Consider the following 22,350-nt stretch of genomic DNA (forward strand, 5'->3'; position numbering starts at 1 on the left):
AAAAAAGAGCTATCCAACCAGCAGAATCTGAAATTTTCTAAAGTAAAATGAAAGAAAACGATCAAAAAATTGAAAAGTACGGCTAAAATAGCCATTAAATCGACGGTGCGGGTGGTGGGTGTAAGAACGATCGGAAAAATTTAAGTCAATACATGCTCGCATGTTGATGTTTAAAGAAAATTGAATATTGTCAAACAAAAATTGGCCTAGCTTTTTAACATTTATCATAAGCTCTCCCACACGTTTTCGGATCGGGATAATCCGATATATAAAAAAAATAGGCAATAGGCGCGCAGTTATCACTTCGACTGTTCTTTATCTATGTTGAAAATGCCTTTTTAAATTGTATTGCAGTGTAATATTGCTAATTTTATTAATTCATGACGTTGTTGAAGAATTTGTTTATTGGAAAAGTCTGCTACCAAGCATGCTTAGAAAATAAAGTAATTGCTAGGAGATTTCTCGAGCGATTGCTTCAGATTTGGGCTTTATTCATACCGAACTAGCTTGTTCTAAAAGTAAAAGCTCCTGACTGAGAAAACAGCTGTCAGAAAAAACTTTATTTATACCAACCGAAGCAATTGCTTTCTGCGACTGCTCGAATGCTCGATTTAGTTTAGCAAAAGCAATTGCTAGGGGTTTTTCATACCACCTATAGTACAGAACCTTATACTATGAAAAAACACGGCGTAAGGTTCTGAATTTCCATACATCCGTTGAAATGTACACTTTTTAACGATATTTCAAACTGAGTTTTAAACATTAAACAGCTGTCTCATTCCTTTCATGAACACTCCTTATTTGAATTGAACTTTAATTACGCAACGTATTGAAACATCTGCTAGTTTAAGTATGATAAACTGGATAGTGATATCTGTCAATTAACAAAAAAAAACTGAATGTAATGGATATGATTTTTAAATTCAGAATCCATTAAGTTTAAAAACAACCAAAGCATAATATGAAATAATATTGAAATTGGATATCGAAGAGATAATTAATCGTAATCCAGTATTCAAAAATGCGTTTCAATCAATTATAAAGATATTATTAAATTAAGTAATCCGATTTCACATGCTTTCTTATAAAACTAATCCAAACCAATGATACAGCACCTTCAGAAGTTTTTGAGGTTCAATAAAAATTTTGCTTGCTCTCGTTGGCAATTTCTCATTGAATCTGGGGATGAGATCTAGTTTTATGAATCTTATACAAAAACTAATCAACATTCATCAAACCGACACCAAAGCCAGAAAACGATATTTAAAAAAATCTCATCAGAAACATAATGAGCCAAAAGTTTAGGCCATGGCACTTGTGATTAATAAACCTTTTCCCAGCAGAAATGTACTTTAAAAGCGGCACAGTAATGTCACATCCCATTTGGATAACTTTTTTTATCGACCAATTATCGCTTTTTTGCATATACACCCTTATTCTTGTTTACGGCGTATCTGTCGTTCGTTCGAACGGATACTTTCGATCGAATTCGAAAAAGCTATTCTTGTTTTCGTTCGAATGCGATACGTTTGATGTTGGTGTTACCAGATCAAGTTCGAAAAATCAAAGCACTCTGATTGGTCAAAATGACGTTCCTTGTCAGAAAATTAATGAAAACAATTGCTTTTCTAGTCGAATTGTGATTTTATTTTTTTTTTCTAAATTTGATTACTCGGACGGAAAACTTTAGAAAATCGGTCGGTACCGAAAAAAACGGAAGAAAGGACGACAGTTCCGAGTGCGTTTTAAGTTTTTTCGTTTTGTCCCCTGTGCACCGTTTTTTTTTTCATGTCGAAATTCAAGAGTGAAATGATCGGTTCAACCTATCTCCCCAGTCACCAGAAGATGGTCAGGATAGCAACCAGAGAATTCAAAACATCCCATGGCGCCCAAGAAGTTGATTCCGGTAACAAATGTTTCCCGTCATCGTTATCAGCAGCAACTAACGGCAGTCAAAATGCTGACAACATCCATCGATGAACTACCGCAGGTGACCTTAATGCAAAAATGTGGCAGCAGTTCTGCTGCTGCTACTGCTGGAATAACTCTGTTAAGATGAAAAGTGCCAAGTAAATAAATTTGAATAAAAAATTGATCTATCATAATCCACAAAACTTAATTATTTTAAACCGAAGCAGATTAGAATTTTTCCCAATAAATTTTGTTTCCATTTGAGCCAATTAGAAATTTTGCCACCGATGTAAACGTTATACACTTTTTCCCAAACGCTCACTGTTCGCAGGATTTTACTTGCGTTTGTTAGCTGATAGAAAAAATACGTTCGATCGAAAACGAGAATGCAACATTTCGTTCGAACGAACTATCACCCTTATTCTCGTTTTCGATCGAATGACATTCGTTCGAAAGTTTTGCCATTTTGCATTCTTGTTTTCGTTCGAACGAATGAGAACAGTTCGATCTTTCGAACATTGTTCGTTCGAACGAATGGTTGCATTCTCGTTTTCGATCGAACGTATTTTTACTACTAACCAACAAACGCGAGTCAGATGTTGCGAACCGGGAACGTTTTTGAAGTTGAGAGCGGTTGAAAATAAGTTTTATGGGAAAATCACCGAATTTCATACTCCGAAAAAATGAGATTTGAATTAAAAGAAATTTATCTTACGAATGTTACATCTTTTTTTATTTGAACGGTATATAAATTATTTTTCCAGCAGAGATGTTTTTTAACAGAACAGCAATACAAATAGCGGCAGAGCCATCATTTTTACCGTCGGGCATTTAGGGGTATTTTTGTGATCGGAGACCATCGAGGACACAGGCCACAGCTGAACGAACAGCATTGATGTCGGAAGGTGCTTGTTGCTGCTGCTTTCCATTTTGTTGACGAGCAAAATTTGTTGCCGGTATAGTCCCCAGCCACTGCTAATTTTCCATTAATTCACCGAATAAGCACAACCTGGAAGGAACCATCAACCAGCACACCTCTAAAATTCACTTTTCTTTCGTGAAATCCTAAATTTTTCCGTTCGTTGCTCGATGGTGAACAAATTTCCACAAGAGAAAAAAAAATGTTTACGCCAAGAACTGTCATTTGCCTGCCAAGGGTTGCCTAGAAATTTCGAAGTTCATCGGGTAACACCAACAACGAACGTATCGCATTCGAACGAAAACAAGAATAGCTCTTTCGAATTCGATCGAAAGTAGGGGAACATGCCCTATTATGCGCCACCTAAGAGAATCGCTGATTTTCTATGTATTCCACGTACAAATTGTGTTAAAAATGGGTGTAATCGTTGAAGAAAAGTGTTTTCTACAAATTCCTATGATTTTTCATTACTCAAATTGCTATAGTTTCTTCAAAAACATGATTTTTAAAAACCATGTTCAAAGCCACAGAATAAAACTGTGTTGCGAATACGCGCCGCTGTGTATTCAATACGCGCCTAGCAGCCGAACACACCCGAGAGCAGCCGAAGACCGAAAACACACCAATACTTACAGACACTTAGACTGAAAAGAAAATCAAAATGGACTAATAGAAATTTAACAAAAAATGAAAAATAGATTTTTTGGGCTGAATTAACGCTCAAATATGATTTTAGACTTTTTGTTCATTTTCAATGAAAATTGGCCTTTTTGAAAAATTAATGCTATTTTCAGCCTACTACGATTGGTGCGTTATAAAGAGCGCATGGGCCGTGATAGAACATACCCATGAAAAGCATACCTTAGCGAGTTCAGTATGATTTTTTAGCATAAAATCATAATTTAGATTCTCCTCTATCGATGTGTCAGAAAATATTGTCTTATTCGTTTTTCTCTGCTTGGTGACGCCTTATTAAAAGTGTTTTGAAATTTAGATCGAAATGAAAAAAAACCTAAATAGTGAAATTATCACGACACAGGGGCATTTTAAGGAAAAATTCATACTTGCCATGACCAATCACAGCATTTAAAACAAATTGGTAATATTTTGCAGGCTTAAAATGTTTCAGATTCTTCAGAACAAGAGTGGCGCGTATTAGCCACATGGGGCGTTATATGAACTTTTCCCCTATCCGTTCGAACGAAAGTCAGATACGCCGTAAACAAGAATAAGGGTGTATGTTCGAAAGATCGAACTGCTCTGATTCGTTCGAACGAAAACAAGAATACGAAATCCCCATACTTTCGAACGAATGGTATTCGATCGAAAACGAGAATAAGGGTGATAGTCTTGATCTTGAAGGTTGTTTCTCACTTGCGTGGGTGGATTAATTTATCTGCATTCTTCAGCCGATCTGCACCCAATTAATCTGGTTGGTAAATGTTTACCGAAATGATCCACATTAACCCTATCGGGGAGCAAGCAGCAAGCTATCAGACAAACAAAACGGTTTTGGTCACGAAGCCAGTTGAACAAAACGGTGAAAATCGGTAAGAAGGTATGGTTCATGTTTGGCTCCCATATTCTTTCTTGTTCAGCTGTGAGTTCATTTTTTTGGATGGTGTCGCTATTAATTCAATGAAAAACAACTCGATTAACTTCTACCGAATAGAATGGGGAAGGTTGGATGGTTCAGAGCTTCCAGAGTAACGAGAAAACATCATCATCAGCAGCAGATGATTACCATTTAATGAAACTATTGCGTGTTAATGCCTCGGCGCGCATCTCTTGCCGAAGAAGCACCCCCGCCTTACTCGAAACTTCCCAAAGTTGTAAGACGACCGAATGAGTGGAGTGTAAAACACCACCTCTGTTTGCCAAACACCACTGCTAATGGGAGACTTAATTAGAAAAGCATGATAGACATCTTGTTGGACATCTCTCGGCATCATCTTCGTCGTTGGACCTACTACATATAGATAGATGATCGTGGGGAGCGGATCTCGCTCGGTTTGTTTTGAATGGAGGTAGAGAAGCGCGGGAATCGATGGCAGATGCGCCCGGCTTACACGCGTGCGATGATGCTTCACTGAAAGTGAATCTAATCTTTGTTTGCCTTTCTTCAATGGACAGTACAAATTGTTACGCATGTACACATGTAACTATGCGCGGAGGAAATTGATTAAGTTGCGAAGACCTACAGTAACCGATTCGTCGCTTAGGATTGCGTAAATTCGCTTCGCCGATTTTTTTTTATTTTGCGTAATTTTATTAAACACAATTTTCTGGGGAACCTGTTTGTAATGTCAATAATCTAGGCTATCTCTAAATTTTTAATTTAAAACACTGGACAATTTTAACCCCTAGTTGTTCGAAGCTCCCAACAGAGACAGAATATAAATAAAAATGTTGATGATATCGATATAAAGGGACAGCGCGGCAAATATGTACTCATCCGGGCTAATGCTGTACCGATGTGAGCCGCCCATCATCAGCTGGGTATCGAAGATCAGGTACATGCTGAACAGGAACGCCCCCAAGCTGGCGTACACCACATGGAGCGTCTTACTCGGGAAGAACATGCCCACCAGGCCGATGACCAGCAGACAGAGCAGGCCAATGAGCAACGCTCCACCCATCACGGTGAAGTCGATCTTGGTCTGCATCGCGAACAGCGTTAGGGCAAAGCAGATGAGCGCCGTTATGCCCACTGCCATCATGACCTGGAAAGAATAAGTAGTATTTGATCACTTTTTATAATCGAATTATGAAGATATAGTAATACCAACAATGTGTTACATTTCTTATATAAGTTTTAGGCTTCGAGGAAAAAAATATTGATACGCAAAAACGTGATCTAGCAACCCTGGTTGGGCTTTTCACTTTACTTTCTTCCAATGAATAAAAAGAAATGACGTATTCTTATGACAATCTATGTGATTCTCAATCCATTCTATTCTATTCTAACCCTGTACCTAGGGGAACTGGGTACATAATGCGCAGAGCGGGCAAGATGCGCCACCATCAGTATTTCCCGAAACAAACATTTTTCAACATTTCTGAAAATGTCAGTCTGTTCAATTTACACTTCCATGTGTTTATAAATATTTGTGGCCCTTCTTAGTCAAGTTTGACGAATTACGCTAACAAAATTTTTTAGGAGTTTTTCTCGCATTTTTCAACTTTTCCCGTAAGAAATTACGGCATCTATCAGCAAAAAAAATTACTTGGCATCTGTTCCAATGATGAACATTGGTCTTGATATTCATCACACAACGGAAAATTTGCTTATTCGATTATTTTTCTGTTATTTTGAACGTTTTTCAATAAACATATATTGGTAGGGCAAAAAGATCAATGTTCGTTTATCTTTAAGCATGCTTAATATTTGTTTAAATTTTATGCAGTTTAATCACAACTACATGAAAAATATTTATATGTTGAATTGGAAAACATAACTTAAATATTAACGAACCTATTTAAAATTCCTAAATTTAATATAATTCTTATAATTCTTTTCACAAGAATGTCAGTATATCTGGCAGCACTGCGCGTAGCAATACATTTTTCCATCTGTGAAGTAGAATAAAGGATGTCCACGATGAAATTGCCACACACAAATTGATTCGCAAATCTCGAGTTTTCATCCGATTGCCATCAAATTTTCAGGGATTGAAAAATAACTTTTAAACTTACCATTTTACTCGTATTTTATTTACAGTCCATACGCAAATGCCCGCACCTTGACTTTAGTCCCGGCCATAATATTCTGCACAGCCTGTGAATCAACCGTTTTTTCCATGTAAACCAATACTTTCTTCAGTTCCTCGACTGTCTTCAATACCTTAAGTCGTTTAAGAAGGTGCTGCTTCCAGGCTTGGCAAAAGTCATCGTCATGAGGCGTGAAGATGTGGCTGTGAAGCCTCTTGGTCCGTCAAACTCAATTGACTGTTCCTTAACGACCAGTCACTTCGTTTGTCAGTCATTCATTCCCCAGTCATTTGAAGCTAAAATAATAACCTAGTCAAGCAATCGCATTCAAACGACCGATGACGAAAAAGAAACGCATTTATTATTATTGTTGCTCCTGCCAGCAAGCCGAAGACGACCGAAGACGAATAGAAAAGAATTTATTATTATTGTTGCTTCGCCAGCAAGCCCGTTTTCGGTTTTTTATTGCTATTGTTGCTCTCTGCCAGCAAGTCGTTCAATTAGTTGTACCTGCCGTCAGCAGCCGATCGAAGGGTGAAGAGATTTGCCAGTCACTCTCAGGAGAAATTTTGACCTTGCGTAGGAGCTTCGCCAGTTGATGATGGAGAAATGTTGATTGTTGTCGTGCTTTATCCGTCATGCGAGTAGTGAGGCTCCGTCAATTGAGAACAGTGCCTGTCGTTTGATGAAACAAAACTAGTCGGGTCAAGCGTGACGGGCGAAATTTACCATCACTGGCTTCTTCATAATTGCCAAGTACTTCTCGATGGGGCGGAGCTCCGGAGTGTTGGGAGGGTTGAACATTTTCGACACGAAATTGACCAGAAGATTGTTGGGACGTTGTGGGCCTTGAGGAGAGGAAGCAGCATGCTTCGGAACGCTGAACTTATCCTTGGTCGTGATAAACAGGTAGCCGGGGATCTGTTTCAAGTCGGCCTTCATATATGTTTCGTCGTCCATGATGCAGCATTCAACTTTCGTCAGCATGTTGAGATACAACTTTCTGGCACGGGTTTTGGCGGACTTGTTCTGCTTCTCGTCGCGATTAGGCCCCTAGGTACCTTGAACGTTCAAAGCCCAGCCTTAGTTTTGGGCTTCTGGACAAAACTTCGGCATAGGTGCAGCTTCTTAGCCACATCCCGTTCAAGGCTCCAACTACGCGGTTGTGATTTTTGGTGTTTTTGGTGTACGAAATACTTTTTTCTTCACTTCTGGGCTTCCGATCGATGGTCAATCGTTCCTAGAACCGCTTAATCTTGCAGGATGTAAACAATGCACTATGAACTAAATCTACCCAAATTTTCATTAAATTCTACCCAACGGGTACAGTGGTAAAAAAAATACGAAAAACGTGATCGTTGCTTGTAACGTTTTAAGATTCATTTTTTAGGTTATTGGTGTATTCGGAGAAGTTTGTCAGTAAAATCAGCTCTATAAAAAAAAACAACTTATTTTCGGAATAATCTCCCTACAAGTGAGATAAAATTTTTAACTTCTGTATTTATGGTTTCAGCTCTTTGATGTTTAGGACAATCGTGTTTAAAATCAAATTTAATACAACTTAGTCTCAGATGTCAAGTTTCTAAAATAATTATTCTCCGAGCTATAGGCTAAATAAGAAATTTAACCTCTAAAAATCAGTAGACGAAATCTTTGACATTAATTTGCATCTAAAGCGGGCTGCCCGATGTTGCCCGCATTTTGTAATATTAGGCGTGGAAAAAGCTCTATTTCGGTAATCTTTTCAACTTAGCTCTGCAGTATCACATTTTACAAACTTGAAATGTTCAACAAAGTGGTGTATTTAAATAAGACCAACAACTTTGTGCGACATATTACTATGCTTACAAATAACTTAAAAAAGTTATCATTTATAAACTAATTTTTAGAGGTTATGTTTCTTATTTAGCCTATAGGTCGGAGAATAATTATTTCAGAAACTTGTCATCTTAGACTAAGTTGATTAAATTTGAGTTGTATTAAATTTGACTTTAAATAAGTTTGTCCAAGACATCAAAGAGCTAAAACCTAGAATACAGAAGTTAGAATTTTTATCTCCCTTGTAGGGAGATTAATCAGAAAATAAGATGTGTTTTTTATTATAGAGTTGATTTTACTGACAAACTTCTCCGAAGCCGAAGACACAAAGTAATAACCTAAAATGTGAACTAGAAAAGTTATGAGCAACGATCACGTTTTTCGCATTTTTGACCACTGTGCAATGGTTAAAAAATTAGAGCAATTTCATAGTGTGGCAATTTCATCGTGGACACTCTTTAAGTAAAAATCGCTTTTCGAACTAAGGACTTTCTGGTTGAAGTTCAGGTTACCTACGACCTTATTTTGTTTCTCGTTACGATTTGGGGGTTCTGAAACTCAAAAGTAGTTTAACTCCTATCCTGGTGTTCTGAACGGAAGCCTTGATCAAATGCAACGATTAAGCTATAACTCGAACTGAAGCTGTTTCCGTTGAAAGGCACCACCAAGCATTAATGACGCCGTAAAGGTTATTCTTGTTTTGCTGAGTTTTTTTTGATTTTCGTTTCATACCTACAGTTACCTTAATTAGGGTGGCAGCCAAAAGGGTCATGTCAAATTTCGCAAACTGACAAAATACATTTTGTAGATAGGATCAAAAAACTGACTTGTGTAAAATTTCAGCTCAATCAGACTCGTTTTAAGGTTGCCTCAAAACGCTCAAAGTTTCGGCTTACGAGCCTCTTAAATCCCGAAAGGGGGGGGGGGGCACCCGCCGGTAGTCCCAGAAAGCCGATTTCTGCCCAGTTGTTTTTCGAGATAACACCAGATAACAACGTTTCATGAATTTCTTAGTTATTTGTCATAAAAATTAAAAAAATATATTCCACGGAATTCCTTTGGTAAATCTTGAAGGTAAAAAATCCGAAACTTTAAGCTCTTTAGGGAACCCCTAAATCAATATCGACTTACCTGAAATTTTACGTCTGTCAGTTTTTGGGCCAACCTAATACAAAATGTATATCGTCGGTTTTCAAAATTCGAACATGAAATTTCATAGATACATACATCCATTGCCAGCCTAACCTACATGTTCATCAAATCGCTTCATGATATCACACTTTGTAATGCATGATGATGAGGGCATGATGCAATAGATTCTTACTCTCTTGGATCAGCTCGCAGAGTACAAGCAACACATATACAATTATGTATAAGAAAATTTTCAATTGTTTTCCGAAGGGATAAAACATTACAGTATGCTATTTTAAAAAAAATCACTTCTCTCTCGCTTTCTGAGTCAAGTTCTATCGGTCTAGAAGTATAGAGTAGTTGATTGCTTCGCAGACTTCGATGCCTTTATCGATAGCAAAATATAATCAAAATGATTATTTGGTTTTGATTTTTTTAAAATGGTCAAACTAGGAATCATTTGGGCGCCCAAAATGTTCTTGATGATAGTTAATTGAAACCAAAATGAGTATAATTATAATTGATAGCAAAACAATGCTTCACTAAGATATCATTTCTTTTGATGAATTTCACAAATACCACAGCACAGCTATGCCAATTTTTGGTTTTATTGAAAGTTAAATGATACTTCGTTTTGTCAGCTTTTCGTAAAAGGGATTTGGCTGCGAGTTAATCCTAAAAGTGGTATCATTATGCCCTCAAAATTCGTTTTCAATCGTTGTTGGTTTAAGAAGACATCATTGAGGTTTCAGGCATATTTGAGGCGAATATGAAAAGTTAGACCCAACATTTGGCATTGTACACCGTTATTCAGGCAAAATGATACCAAATTTTTCTTTCAAGGCTTGATAGCAAAGTTAGGTTTTTTGCCATTAAAATCTGACCGGGAATGTATAAAAAGATCTTCAAAAAGGTAACTAAATGCAAACTTACCGGTAAAATCGTCCTTGCACCTCCACATAAATGTTGAAATGTATATAATAAGGTTGCCAGATTGCCCGGATTTATCCGGGTTTGCCCGGATATTTGATGCAAAATTTCGAGAAAGTCCGGTCCGGCCCGGTTGCCCTTATATCGTGAAAAAAGTCCGGATATTGCCCTGATTTTTTCACAATTTTTACAAAGAAACCAAAAAAAAAATCAAAGTTTTTGAGTAAGTTTCAGCAAAATCGATTAACGGTATGGAAATTTTCAAGGGTTATTTCAAATCATTTCGCTGATTTACTTTTATAAACCTTTAAATATTTAAGTGTTCCAAAAACTTTTTGGAAGTCTTCAATTACATCAATAAAATTTTTTTTTTTGCTTTATTTTTGCTTTTATAAATAATAACACATAAATTTTGCCCGATTTTTGCCCGGTGTTTGGATTTCAAAAATTGAAATCCATGCCCGGATTTTACCAGGTTTTTTTTTTAAATGCCCGGAATTACTAGGCCCGGATGGGACTGGAAAAATTTTTTGACAACCTTAGTATATAGTATAATGTAATTATACTATTCAAAATTGTGACAGTATAATAAAAGCCTTACAAAACCTCATAGATCCACAGCTTACTCAAAAACGACTTCCAAAAGCAAGAACCTAATGGCTCAAAGCCTTGTTTTATAAGAAATCGTCATTATTCCAATAACCCATAGAAGAGTATCCGTTAGTAACTCATGTTTCCTGTCAGAATAACGATATATTCCGAATAAAGGTGTTTCAATAATCCGGGGCACCCAAAAGGTTCCGGCGTATGCTTAACGTGTTCTGCGTGTTGATTTCCTGTGAGCTAGAGCCAAATAATTCGAACAGCGAATCAGTCTCAATGTCTCTATATAAACTTTCTCTAATGCTTTTGAATGTAGCTTACATCTGGTTGAGCTTCCATGTCAATGCTTTGTTAAACTCGGTATTAAAAACGTTTTCTTCATCGTTAACCTGAGATCCTGGAATAGAACAAAGATTACAATAAGAAGTGAAAGGGATTATAGTTGGTTTGTTTTGCGTATCACATCTTTGTTCGGAACTTTTTAACCGAAAGCAGGATTTATTCCTATCGCAGTAGAGATAAGGGCATAATGGCCATCTTTGGGAGGACACTTATTTTAACTATAGAAAACAGCTATAATAGGGCTAATACACTAAAAAGTCTATTCCATAATGGACTGAAACTTGAAAAATAAGATAAAAATATTTAAAAATGCATTTTAAAATTTTTTGCCGGATGCTGAAAATCAATCACTGTAGAGGAATGCTCTATACTGCCGTGATATGACGAAGTGACGAACATCCATTTTTATCGGTTTTTTCTTTTTGACGTCATTTTATACAGTTTTTTAAAAGCTTTCAAATGTACTGAAAAGCTTTTTGATATTCCATATAGTTTTCGAGGAGATTAAGAAAAACGAAGTGACGAATGTGCCATTTTGACGCCGATGTGACTAATATCCGTTAATCCATGGGAGAGATACGGAAAACTCTAGCAGTACTTCTAATTTTGAAGCGATTATCAAAAAATTTAGGACATATACCTATCTTGACATGATGATATTTTGAAAAAAAAAAAAGAAACCCCTCCCACCTTAGTAAATGGGGGGATCCCATATAGAATAATTTTAAATTTTTTTAAGGCGCTCATTTTTTATTTTTTTAAATTAGATATGTGAATTTATACAAATTTATATATTTTTACATTTTTCAGCAAATTAATTTCACGCTGAAGTACTTTGAGTGTGGAGTTGTTTGATGACGGCATAAAAGAAGCAAATTTGCGAAAATCAATACATTTTACAAATATGGAAAATATAAAATATTATGAAATGAAGGGTTAAAATCATTCGTTAGTGCGCAATGATCTCATATAGAAAATATTGTCAGATTAAATTAAAATGAAATGTTGTGCATTAAGGGTGAAAACTTATGTAACATACCCTCGTTAAATAAATGTACTAAAAAAAATGTTGTGCATTAATTACGATAAATTTGTTTATTGAATAAAAGCACAATTTTAATCAGTTAAAATTCTTCAAGATACATTCTTTCGTCGAGCATCTCCCAAAATTCTTTGTAGTTAAGTGGAGGACTCATCGCCTTGGCATATATTTTTTCGCGCTTTTGCAGCCTGTTTTTATTTTGTTGGTTTTGGTACGTTCGCAGTTGGTGGATATTCAAACAAATTTTAAGTAGGTATAGTTATTTTGTTCTTATCGATGAAATATTTCATTTCCAATTTATTATTCCCAACATCTCTTCAAACTCTCCGATATCTGCAAAAATTCCCACCTCATCGCTCGAATATGCTTGAATAAGTTGATAAAATAGCAAAAATAGTTCTATTTCTTTGATTCGGAAGTTCGCACAAGCCTACTAACTACCAAAGTTTGTAGGACATTAGTCACTTCGGCGTATAATCGTTAAAACAAAGTTGTAATCCGAAAGGCTATATTTTAGATTCATTTGAGAACAGATTGTACAGATTATATTTCGTTAAAAATCCTGGAGTAATGAATATTAAGCTAAAAGAGAAAATCGCTTTTATTGACGAAAACACAAAATGGTTTATTCGTCACTTCGTCATATCACGGCAGTATAATTCAGTTGAATTCATCGATTTGCATATGCTGCTTGATTCTAAGACCGAAAATGCTCATCGTGCCCCGATCAATGGTGCTCCGTTCGCCTCGAGTCAACAAGTAGAAGTAAAAACGCCTTTGAAAATTGACTGTAGGTTGCCGAAAAATAATCTTTGTTTTGGCAATTAAAATTCTGACTTTCTGTAATTTCACCCTAAAATTCTGTGATAGTTTTTTGTGACAATATTTTCTTATGTTTCATCAAAAATTCATGAAAATTATGTCTTTTTCATATTTTACTTCATTGGTTTTCTTTGATTGATAATTTTTCGGTGATTTATTTAGGACAAAATTAAAACTGCTGTTTTTTTACGTTTCGGCCTACTGATCTTCAGCCATCTTCAGAAAAACTGTGTTTAAAATAGATAGAAAGTAATAAATTTTACAATATTTTCAAAAAACTATCTCGAAACTCACAACTTCTTTTGCCGCGTGTTTCCCTAACGGTCGTCTCTTAATATTTGAAATCGACGTCAAGAAGATGCTCCTAGTCAGCCGAGCCAAAAAAAAAAACAGCAATTAACAATCAAAGAAAACCATAGAAAAGTGCGGTGATCAAAACCAAACAACATATTTTACTTCAGCAAAATAAATGAACCTTACTTATCTAATTTTTTTTCTAATCTAAACTTAGAAATCCGGAATTTTTATTGACATCAAAAATTAAAGTTTTGGAAAAACGTACAAAATAAAAAAAAAACCCTGTGAAATCTGTGAATATTCTGAAAGTTCTGTATTCTGTGACACAGATTATGTGATAACAATTTGTACAAATTCTGTGAGATTACAGTTTTTTCTGTGAATTCGGCTACCTTGACATCATGTTGTAGTGGGTGCATTATAGATTAAAATAATTCGATCAAAAGAGCTTATTTTCAGGTGTTCAAAAATTCATATTTTTTCATTACTTGACAACCTAGTTTGTTTTTTCTAATATTTCTGTAAAGATGATAAGGAGATTTCTTTTGGGCTGAAAAATTAATACTATAGGAACTACAAAACTGTTCCTCGTGAAAATCTATTTAAGAAAATAGGTACTTCCTTAGGAAAGAGGGGTCTCCAGTTCACTCAGGGTGCTCTTTACACCTTTATATCCCCTGTTTTAATTTTTGAGGACGCTAAAAAACAACTTCTGAACATTTTTGAAGTTTCTCGTTAAAGGTTTCCAAATATCTGAAAATTTATCAGATTCTCAACTCAAAATGCTTACTAACCAAATACGTACCTCATCCCTGCTAAACCGCACGCAAAGCGTTCCCAGCAGCAGCGCCTCGGCCAGGGTGAAAACGAACAGGCATATAAAATTGAGCGGCACCTGACGCCGGACACTTTCACAGCAGGCCAGCGCAATTATCATCACCAGCGAAATACCGAGCGCGATCCAGAACAGCTCCGGGCGCTCGAAGAACCACTTCCGGGTCGGGGCATGAAACAGGAACAGACAAATCACTGCAAAGGTGAGGCCCAACTGGATCTGTTTGTAGTTGAAATATGTTAAGGGATAGTTTTTGTAAAATGTAATTTAGTAGATTTTTCTTTAATCTTACCGTTAATATTGAGTAGACTTTTCGTATGAAGGCATGCCTTACAGATTTTTCCTCAAAGTTGAAAATCCTTAGACCTTCAGGGTCATACGTTCCGTAAGAAGCCATTTCTCACGAGGTCCTGAAAATATTTTTGTTAAAAGAATCTGGTATGCATATTTTCTACAAAAATGTTATCAAGTACCTTATCAACGGCAGGAAGTTTGTTGAAGGATGTTTGTAAATATAAAAAATTAGGATCGCTGAGCTACTTTGATCAAAATCTTCAGAGCATCGAAACCTACACGCTAAATAATCTCAACTCTATCTGGAAAAACTCGTTCCCCGATAATTACGTTTACCAATATTAGAAGGAGATTAGGTAATTTCTCGAGACTCCCCCTTGAGGCGATTTGCTTTGGCCAAGGGTAAAAAAATGCAAATGAAGCGCGCGCGAAGATTATTACACGCACGCAAACATATGTATACGATTTGGCGCGCGGCAAACGATGCGACATATTTAGTCATACATATTTAGTTAGAGGTTCGACATCATCGTCGTTCATTGACAAACTTCTTGGCGGGCTAGAGAAATGGTGCAATCAGACGATGTTTCAAACCCGACTCGAAGTGACATCTTTGCAGGCACTCAATATTATTTTTTAATAAATACGTCCGCTTCCTCCCCATAAAAGCTTTCGAAGAACTGGAGAGCACTTTTCCATCGATAGATGGATGGATGAATGTATTTTGTGTCTATTAGCATCTGTGCGATGGGTTTTTTTTTTCTACCAAAGAAGTCAGCATCATTACGGCTGAAAGCATGGCTGATGACGTTAAAGTTTGCCAAGCGTACTAGAAAGTGCAATCGGTTTTAGGACTTTCGAATCTACCAAGCTTAAGAATGAATTCTATTTTGAATGTTATAACATAACCGAAAAAGTTGTAATATTTTTCTGAAAAACTCTTCTCTCAGTGATGTCAAGGCTTGAAAACTTTCAAAAATTTGTTTTGAGTCTTTCGAAAAACCTTGTTTTTTTATATTTAAAAAACCTGAATCACCCTAAGCAGCACATGCAGTGAATAATTTTTTTCAGTAAACTCTTGCAGCAGACTCGTGGAAGCTCCGTGTCGTCGCAAGTGAGTGGCACGTGGACGAGGACCGTTTTTTGTTGCTGTCCCTAAACTGATTCAAACGATGCACATTGCTTTAGAGTCGAGGTCTATTTCGTAATTTGACTGTGGCATTTGCAACACATATCGGAGCAATTATCACCCCGCTTCTTGGTGGAGTTGCAGTGACAATATCTTTTCGTAAGCATCGCAATGTAGTGAGACGACAATATTTAGAAGAATGAGTGAGAGTTAAAATGGAGCTAAGCATTGAGAAAGCTGTTGTTAAACATTTACCATAGGATTTAAATATAACGAATACCGTTCATCATAAGTAGTTTCAATCAAATTTTATTAAATCTATGCTAGAGTTTGTTTTGATTAGGACGTATGAGCTGCCCGAGTTGTTTCGAGAAAATGTCTGCTGAAGTTTTGTAACACATTTTTAAAGCTTGTATTTCAAATGTGACTCAGAATTGTCTTAAAATTTGAAATGCGATACAAAAATAGATGAGAAATTTACCTGTGAGCGAGATATAGGCATAAATTTAAATGTTCGGATGAACAAGTACTTACGACCTTTTGCATTACTTTTTTGGCGCAAACGCCATTTCGCAACTTGATTTGTTTTATCTTAAAACTTGACTTATTTTGTTCTAACTTTCGCTAATTTATGCTAATTTGCTGCAAGCACTTGATTTCTAAAATGATAATATATTAAGACTCTACTTAATAAAAAATACTACTTATTAAACTTATTGGCATGTGATTTGAGGAAATTCTTCTAGCAGTTATTTCTCAAGCATCTTAAAAAAGAAGATTAAAGAAAGATGACTTACGTTTGTCCAAGTCTTACATTGGAGTGGGAAATCTCCTAATCACATCGGTATTGCTGCTTGGAACTTGTGCTGCGTGGAACTGTGCATCAGGGTCCTATTCAACTGGAAATGGCCGAATTTGCAATTTGTCTACCATTTGAAAATTATGTGTCACACATTTATTCATGAAATATTTCATAGTTGTTGACGACACATGAAAATTATAAATTCCACATAAATATTGATGTTATGTGTGAATAACAAATAAGCTTTAATTTGTTATTCAAATTATTTTATTTCAAATCTAGTTTCAAGCGTTTGAAAATAAGGGAAACAGTTGTGTTTTTTTTTTTGCAATGGTATAATTCTATAGTTAAAATATTTAATTTTAATCTACGACGCTCAATTGTTGTTTCTTCGGTGGCTTATCATTCAGAATATTCGAGGTTACTTTTCCGAATCCAGCTTTTCACTATTTCTGAAGGAAGGCTTAATCCTTTTCCGGAAAGTTCCTTTGCGGAACATTCGCCAATACAATCGCGATTGCAATCGTTTGGTGATTGTGTTTGTCAATCATTTGCGGATCAATTCAAACATCCGTGGTGAAAACAAAAAGCGATCCAGTTTACTGCGGTGAATGTGTCGTGGTTCGGTTTGTTTACCCGAAACTTGTCAATGTTCGCCATTCAGACTTTTCCAGACTTTCCAGACTTTTCCAGACATTTTCAGACATTTTTTTTCAATATCTTTCTATGATTGTAATCCCGAACGATGGATTACAATCATAGAAAGATATTGAAAAGATGTCTGAAAATGTCTGGAAAAGTCTGGAAAAGTCTGGATGGCGAACTCTTTACAGGTGATGACCTTTTTTTGGTCGCGAGATCGCAATATTGCATTCTAGGGAATAACACTCATTACTTCATAATAATCATACATTCTATACACTATCAACTGTGCTATCAATGCCTGAGACTATTGGTGATGTCGGCGGTACTACGTTTTATGCTTTACATCCTGTTTTAAAACCATCTTCGTGGCATTCCTCACTCTTCAATTACTAATTCGATTCTTTTCTTGCCATTTTGCAACGAAAATTTTGAATTTCGACTGTTTTGTCAGAAAATTCATGTCGAAACTCAAAAGTCTGGAAATGTCTGGAAGAAATTACAAAAGTCTGAAAGTCCGGAAACCTAAAAAATGTCTGGCAAAAGTTCGAAAAGTCTGGAAGATCCAGAGAAAATCTGGAAGGTTGACATCACTGATTACAATCGTTAGCGTTCATTTTGGTGTGTGAACTTTTCCATTCCCGATTGCTTTGATTGGCAGTTAGAACTGAACGAATGCACCACCGATTAATCGAACTTCGATGCGATTTTTTCCATGCTTGGCCACGATATTATTTTGTACATATCATATTTTTAACCGGATCAGTATTAAGCTCTTCTATTTATTGTCTCTTATTCAAATATCTTATCTGTGTATATAAAAAAAGGAATTTCTGTCTGTCTGTCTGTTCCCTATAGACTCAGAAACTACTGAACATATTTACTCGAAACTGTTGGTGCTTTTGAGGACTGGGAAGGTTCCTATTATGGATTGAGACCCCTGCCTCTCACTGGACAGGGGGAGGGGGTCTCTCAAAAAAGGGCAAATGTTTGCATAGGAGCACTGTTCGAGCAAATTAAACCAATTTTGGCATGGTAGGGTATTTTAGTACGACTAATGTTTCTATGAATATTTGGTACCCCTCCCTCCTTCCAGAGTTGTGATAAAAAGTAGAGAGAAGGGTTCCTTTATCATTTTTCGCATAAGTTTAGAGCTTATCAAGGAAATGGAACGAAATTTGGCGTGGGAAGTCAATTGGATGCGAGAAATTATTATATGCTTATTTGAGACTCCTTTTTCCTTCGATTGGGAATAAAGTTAGGGAAAAGGAAGGCTCCAATACAATTGTTGTGCATAAACCAGGAACTTATCTAACAAATGGAACCTAATACAATACGACATGGGAAATCATTAGGGTACGAAAAATTGTTCTATGATTGTTTGAAACACCACTCCTTTTCCAGGGAGTACACAGGATGTGGGGAGGGATCTCAAGTATTTTTTTTGGTATAACTGGGGAAGTAATTGAGCAAATAGAATCAAGTTTGACACGGGAATGTATTCAAATACGAAATTTGTTTATAAGAATGCCGCACACCCTTCTTCTTTGCAGTGTGGTAAGGAGATAGGGCGATAGGGGTTTAGTTTACGAAAAAATGGGATCCCTACCTCTTTCCAGCAGTTGTAGATTGGAAGGAGAAAGAAAGGCTTCACTACAAGTTTTCTTTTGGCATAAATCGCGTACTTTTCAAGCAATAGAGACCATATAATTCGAGAGAGGTTTTTTGCGTACGAATAATTTGGGACCCTCACCCCCGAAAACTTATCAGACACATGAAGAGAAATGTGACGTTATTTAGATACTTACACGCTCTTTTTTTTAACTCAAAATTAAGTATGATCGAGGTTCAAAACATAGTTCGATTCTATGAACTTAAAGTTAAGTATAATTTTTCCTCCTTACGATGGATCAAAACGGAGTTCGAACTGCGAACTCAAAATTGATCACTTTTTTTTCCTTCGGCGAGGGATCAAAGCTGAGTTCGACCTTATGAACTAAAAATTGAACTCTCTTTGTTGGACTGAAAACACTTAGCGAGTTCAGTCCGAACCGGAACAGCAACCAACGAACACGTCGCAAAATTTTGTCGTTCCGGAACAATTACCGGAAGACTATGAAGGAACTTCATAATGAAATGCATGTTCACCGTGTCAGCGTAAAATTCTGTCCGTCATTGTCATCATATGGTGAGCGGCTTGGAATGTCCGGAAACTTCCGGATGTTGTTTACTTCCCGTGGGAAGTAACATCCGGAAGTTTTCTTTGACCGGAAGTGTCAAAACTTTCCACCGCTCTGTAATTGCAATGCAATGTACCGGAACAGCAACATCCGGGTACAACAAATTTTAATCATCAGTTAATTCCCTGAAAATAAGCTACCCTCGAAAAAAAGGATAAATTCGAGTTCGGCAGCCGAACTTAGTATTGAGTATGCCTATCAGAACTTAGTTTTGCTATTGCCCAGACAAACTCAAAGTTGAGGGATGCCACTGAAGTGCTGTTTTGAACCAAAACTACTTAATTTTGAGTTTTAAAAAAAGAGCGTGTAAACTGTGCCCAGTGTTCCGAAAATCACTCATTTTCAATGAATATTCCTAATTGCACTTCGCAACTGAACGTACAGCGATCGGGTTTTGTTATTGATTGCTACTGGACTTATCCGATCATCGATCTTTCTATTTATCGCTAAAATATAGATCACCTCGTACGATGTTTGCTGTCAAAACAGTGCAGCACTATCATCAAATTGGATTCTCACAATTGAGCGATGCATACGGCGAATCATGTTGGGCTAGGATCAAGAGTGAATGGTTCAGACAGTGTGCGAGTGATACATGTAACCGATCATTAGCAAATGTTGTTTGATTTTAAACATAGCCAATTAATAAATTTATTTGATTTTACAGATTTTTTTACTACAGTAAGAATAAAATCAAACTGTAGTTGTGTTTGTGATGGAAAGATGGTCACTTCCGCCGTCTTTTCAATTTCTAATCAGCCAGGCGGAACTGAGTGAGCGACATTCAGAATGGATCAGTTGGTATCTCACTCATCTCCGATATGCGATGTTTGAAAACCCGATGATTCTGAATGATGGGACTCGGTTGGCATTGCTGAGTAGAGCGCTGATCGAGTTTGCATACCAGTCGGGCGAAGCAGTTGCGAGAGGCGCTATCCCATTATACAATCAGAATGTATCCAACAGGAAACGCATCCTGAGTGTTTATTTCGATTGATTTTCGGAACATTGACTGTGCCTATAGAAGTTCGTGGGCTCTACCCGCATTGGAAGGGGGAAAGGGGTAAGGAATCCTTACTTGTAAAATATTAATTTTGGCATAATAAAAAAAAAAATCAATGTGAAGTGTGTGAAAACAGAGCAAAAATTGCAGATCTTTGATAACTAATTTAAAGTTTAAGTTTTAGAAAATTGGATTAAATCATCCTTGTAGTGCAATTCGGAACTCCAGTTCCAGCCTTTATTTTAAGCAAGGGGCTGAACACGCCAAAAATTCCCGTAGTGTTCAGCAAAGAAACTCACAGAAAGAAGGAAAATTAAACGAGTGAGCACATATAGCCTCAAAAAAACTGAATAATTTACAGTTCAATGATATCTAAATGTTTCATAAAACCTGCAATTACCCCGAAAAATAATCTAAAATTTTACATCGCTGTGTATATTTACAGACAATAAGCTGCATCCTTTTCGTGCATCGTTTCTAGTCTAATATTACACGCTTCAATGTAACGATGATGTAATTTGATCATAAACGATGTTCCATTTTCGTGCGTTCAATCTAAAATTACACGAATTTATCTTGCTGTGTAGCACAGTCTCCTCAAGGCTTCATAAATACTCATTCTAATTTACCCACACTTAGCTTACACTTTTATGAAAAAAAAAAAATCATTATCTAGTTACTTTTTCGTTTTCAATTAACTTGATTTGAGGAAAATCTTGACTGAAGTTCTCATGCTGGAGTCGATTACAAATTTATCATATAAATGGGTGCATATTCGTGGATTATTCCTGTTAAAAAGGTAGCCAGCATATTAGAGTATCGTAACTGATGTTAAAAGTAACAATCCGATTTTTGTTGTGGCTTTTGATAAAGCTCAGTTGGCATGTCAGTTGCCTCCTGAGCCGATATCCGTGAGTTCGAGACAAATAGTAAACATCGAACACAGTTGTACCGAATAAGTTTTTATATAACCGTCCGCCAACTGAACGTTGATTTAAAGTCGCGGATGCCATAAAGATGGTTAAACAACTATATCCGAACAAAAAAAAATTAAATTTATATTTAAATGTAAGAGTTTTATAGTTTTGTACAAGATGCTTATTTTTTTCTCAGTTATAGCAGAACCAAAACAAGGCAAAAAAAGTATCGTATTGGTTAATTTCTAAAAACGACATTTATCACTTATAACAACTGAAAACTTATTTATTTATCTTATTTAAAAAAAACGAGGTTCACGTTATTGATTGACAAAACTTCAAGATAACAAATATTTCGTTTTAATTATACTCATGCTCCTCCTGAAAAGTCGTTATTGAAAAAAAAAAATAAATGTTACAGGAATGACAGCTAGCAAAATCAGTTAGCTTGAAGAAAACAACGCTATATTTACGAGGATTGCATGATTGTATTACTTTGATCTTTCTGACCCTTAAACCATCAGTGCCTCATAGATAGAAATAGGAGTTTTCTTAGGATAAATCTAGGAGTATGAAAGGTTTTTAGAAAACCCGATCGCACCATTTGTCAAAATGCACCCTGATCCAAAACTTTTTTCTATGAACACAACCTTTTCCTTGGATATTTGAATATAGATTCGCAGACTATGTATAAACGGTTTTTAAAGCTGGTTGTATTAACTTATTTTTTTCTGCATTTTTCAAAACGTCTTCGGAATCCAGATGAACAAAAGGTTGTTGATAAAACCTAAAAAAGTATTGATCTTATTTTTTGAGAATATCAAAATACCTGGATTTTAGATTGATTTCTGCTCAAAATGTTTAATTGGCATTGATGATGATGATGATTTAAAGCTAATGATGCAAATCACAGAGGTTTGTTTCAATAACGCAAAATTTTCGGTTGGAAATGGAATGAAATG

At 36.2% G+C, this 22,350-nt stretch overlaps 2 protein-coding genes across 3 annotated transcripts in view; one reads left to right on the top strand and one right to left on the bottom strand.

Annotated features, from left to right (window-relative positions):
• Positions 1 to 22,350, top strand: part of LOC129743836 (probable serine/threonine-protein kinase DDB_G0282963) — a 378,781-nt gene that overhangs the window by 34,958 nt on the left and 321,473 nt on the right. The gene's annotated exons all lie outside the window — the stretch shown is intronic.
• On the bottom strand, positions 5,107 to 14,896 carry LOC129743838 (protein lifeguard 1-like). The gene is made up of 4 exons (XM_055736050.1): positions 14,835 to 14,896; positions 14,654 to 14,771; positions 14,332 to 14,580; positions 5,107 to 5,553 (listed from the first exon to the last, which is right to left on the bottom strand). Exons 2-4 carry the CDS (start codon positions 14,756 to 14,758, stop codon positions 5,194 to 5,196), a joined length of 714 nt encoding a protein of 237 aa, XP_055592025.1. The 5' UTR covers positions 14,759 to 14,771; positions 14,835 to 14,896; the 3' UTR covers positions 5,107 to 5,193.

This window comes from Uranotaenia lowii, chromosome 2 (assembly GCF_029784155.1).
Source record: "Uranotaenia lowii strain MFRU-FL chromosome 2, ASM2978415v1, whole genome shotgun sequence".
Taxonomy (NCBI): Eukaryota; Metazoa; Arthropoda; class Insecta; order Diptera; family Culicidae; genus Uranotaenia; species Uranotaenia lowii.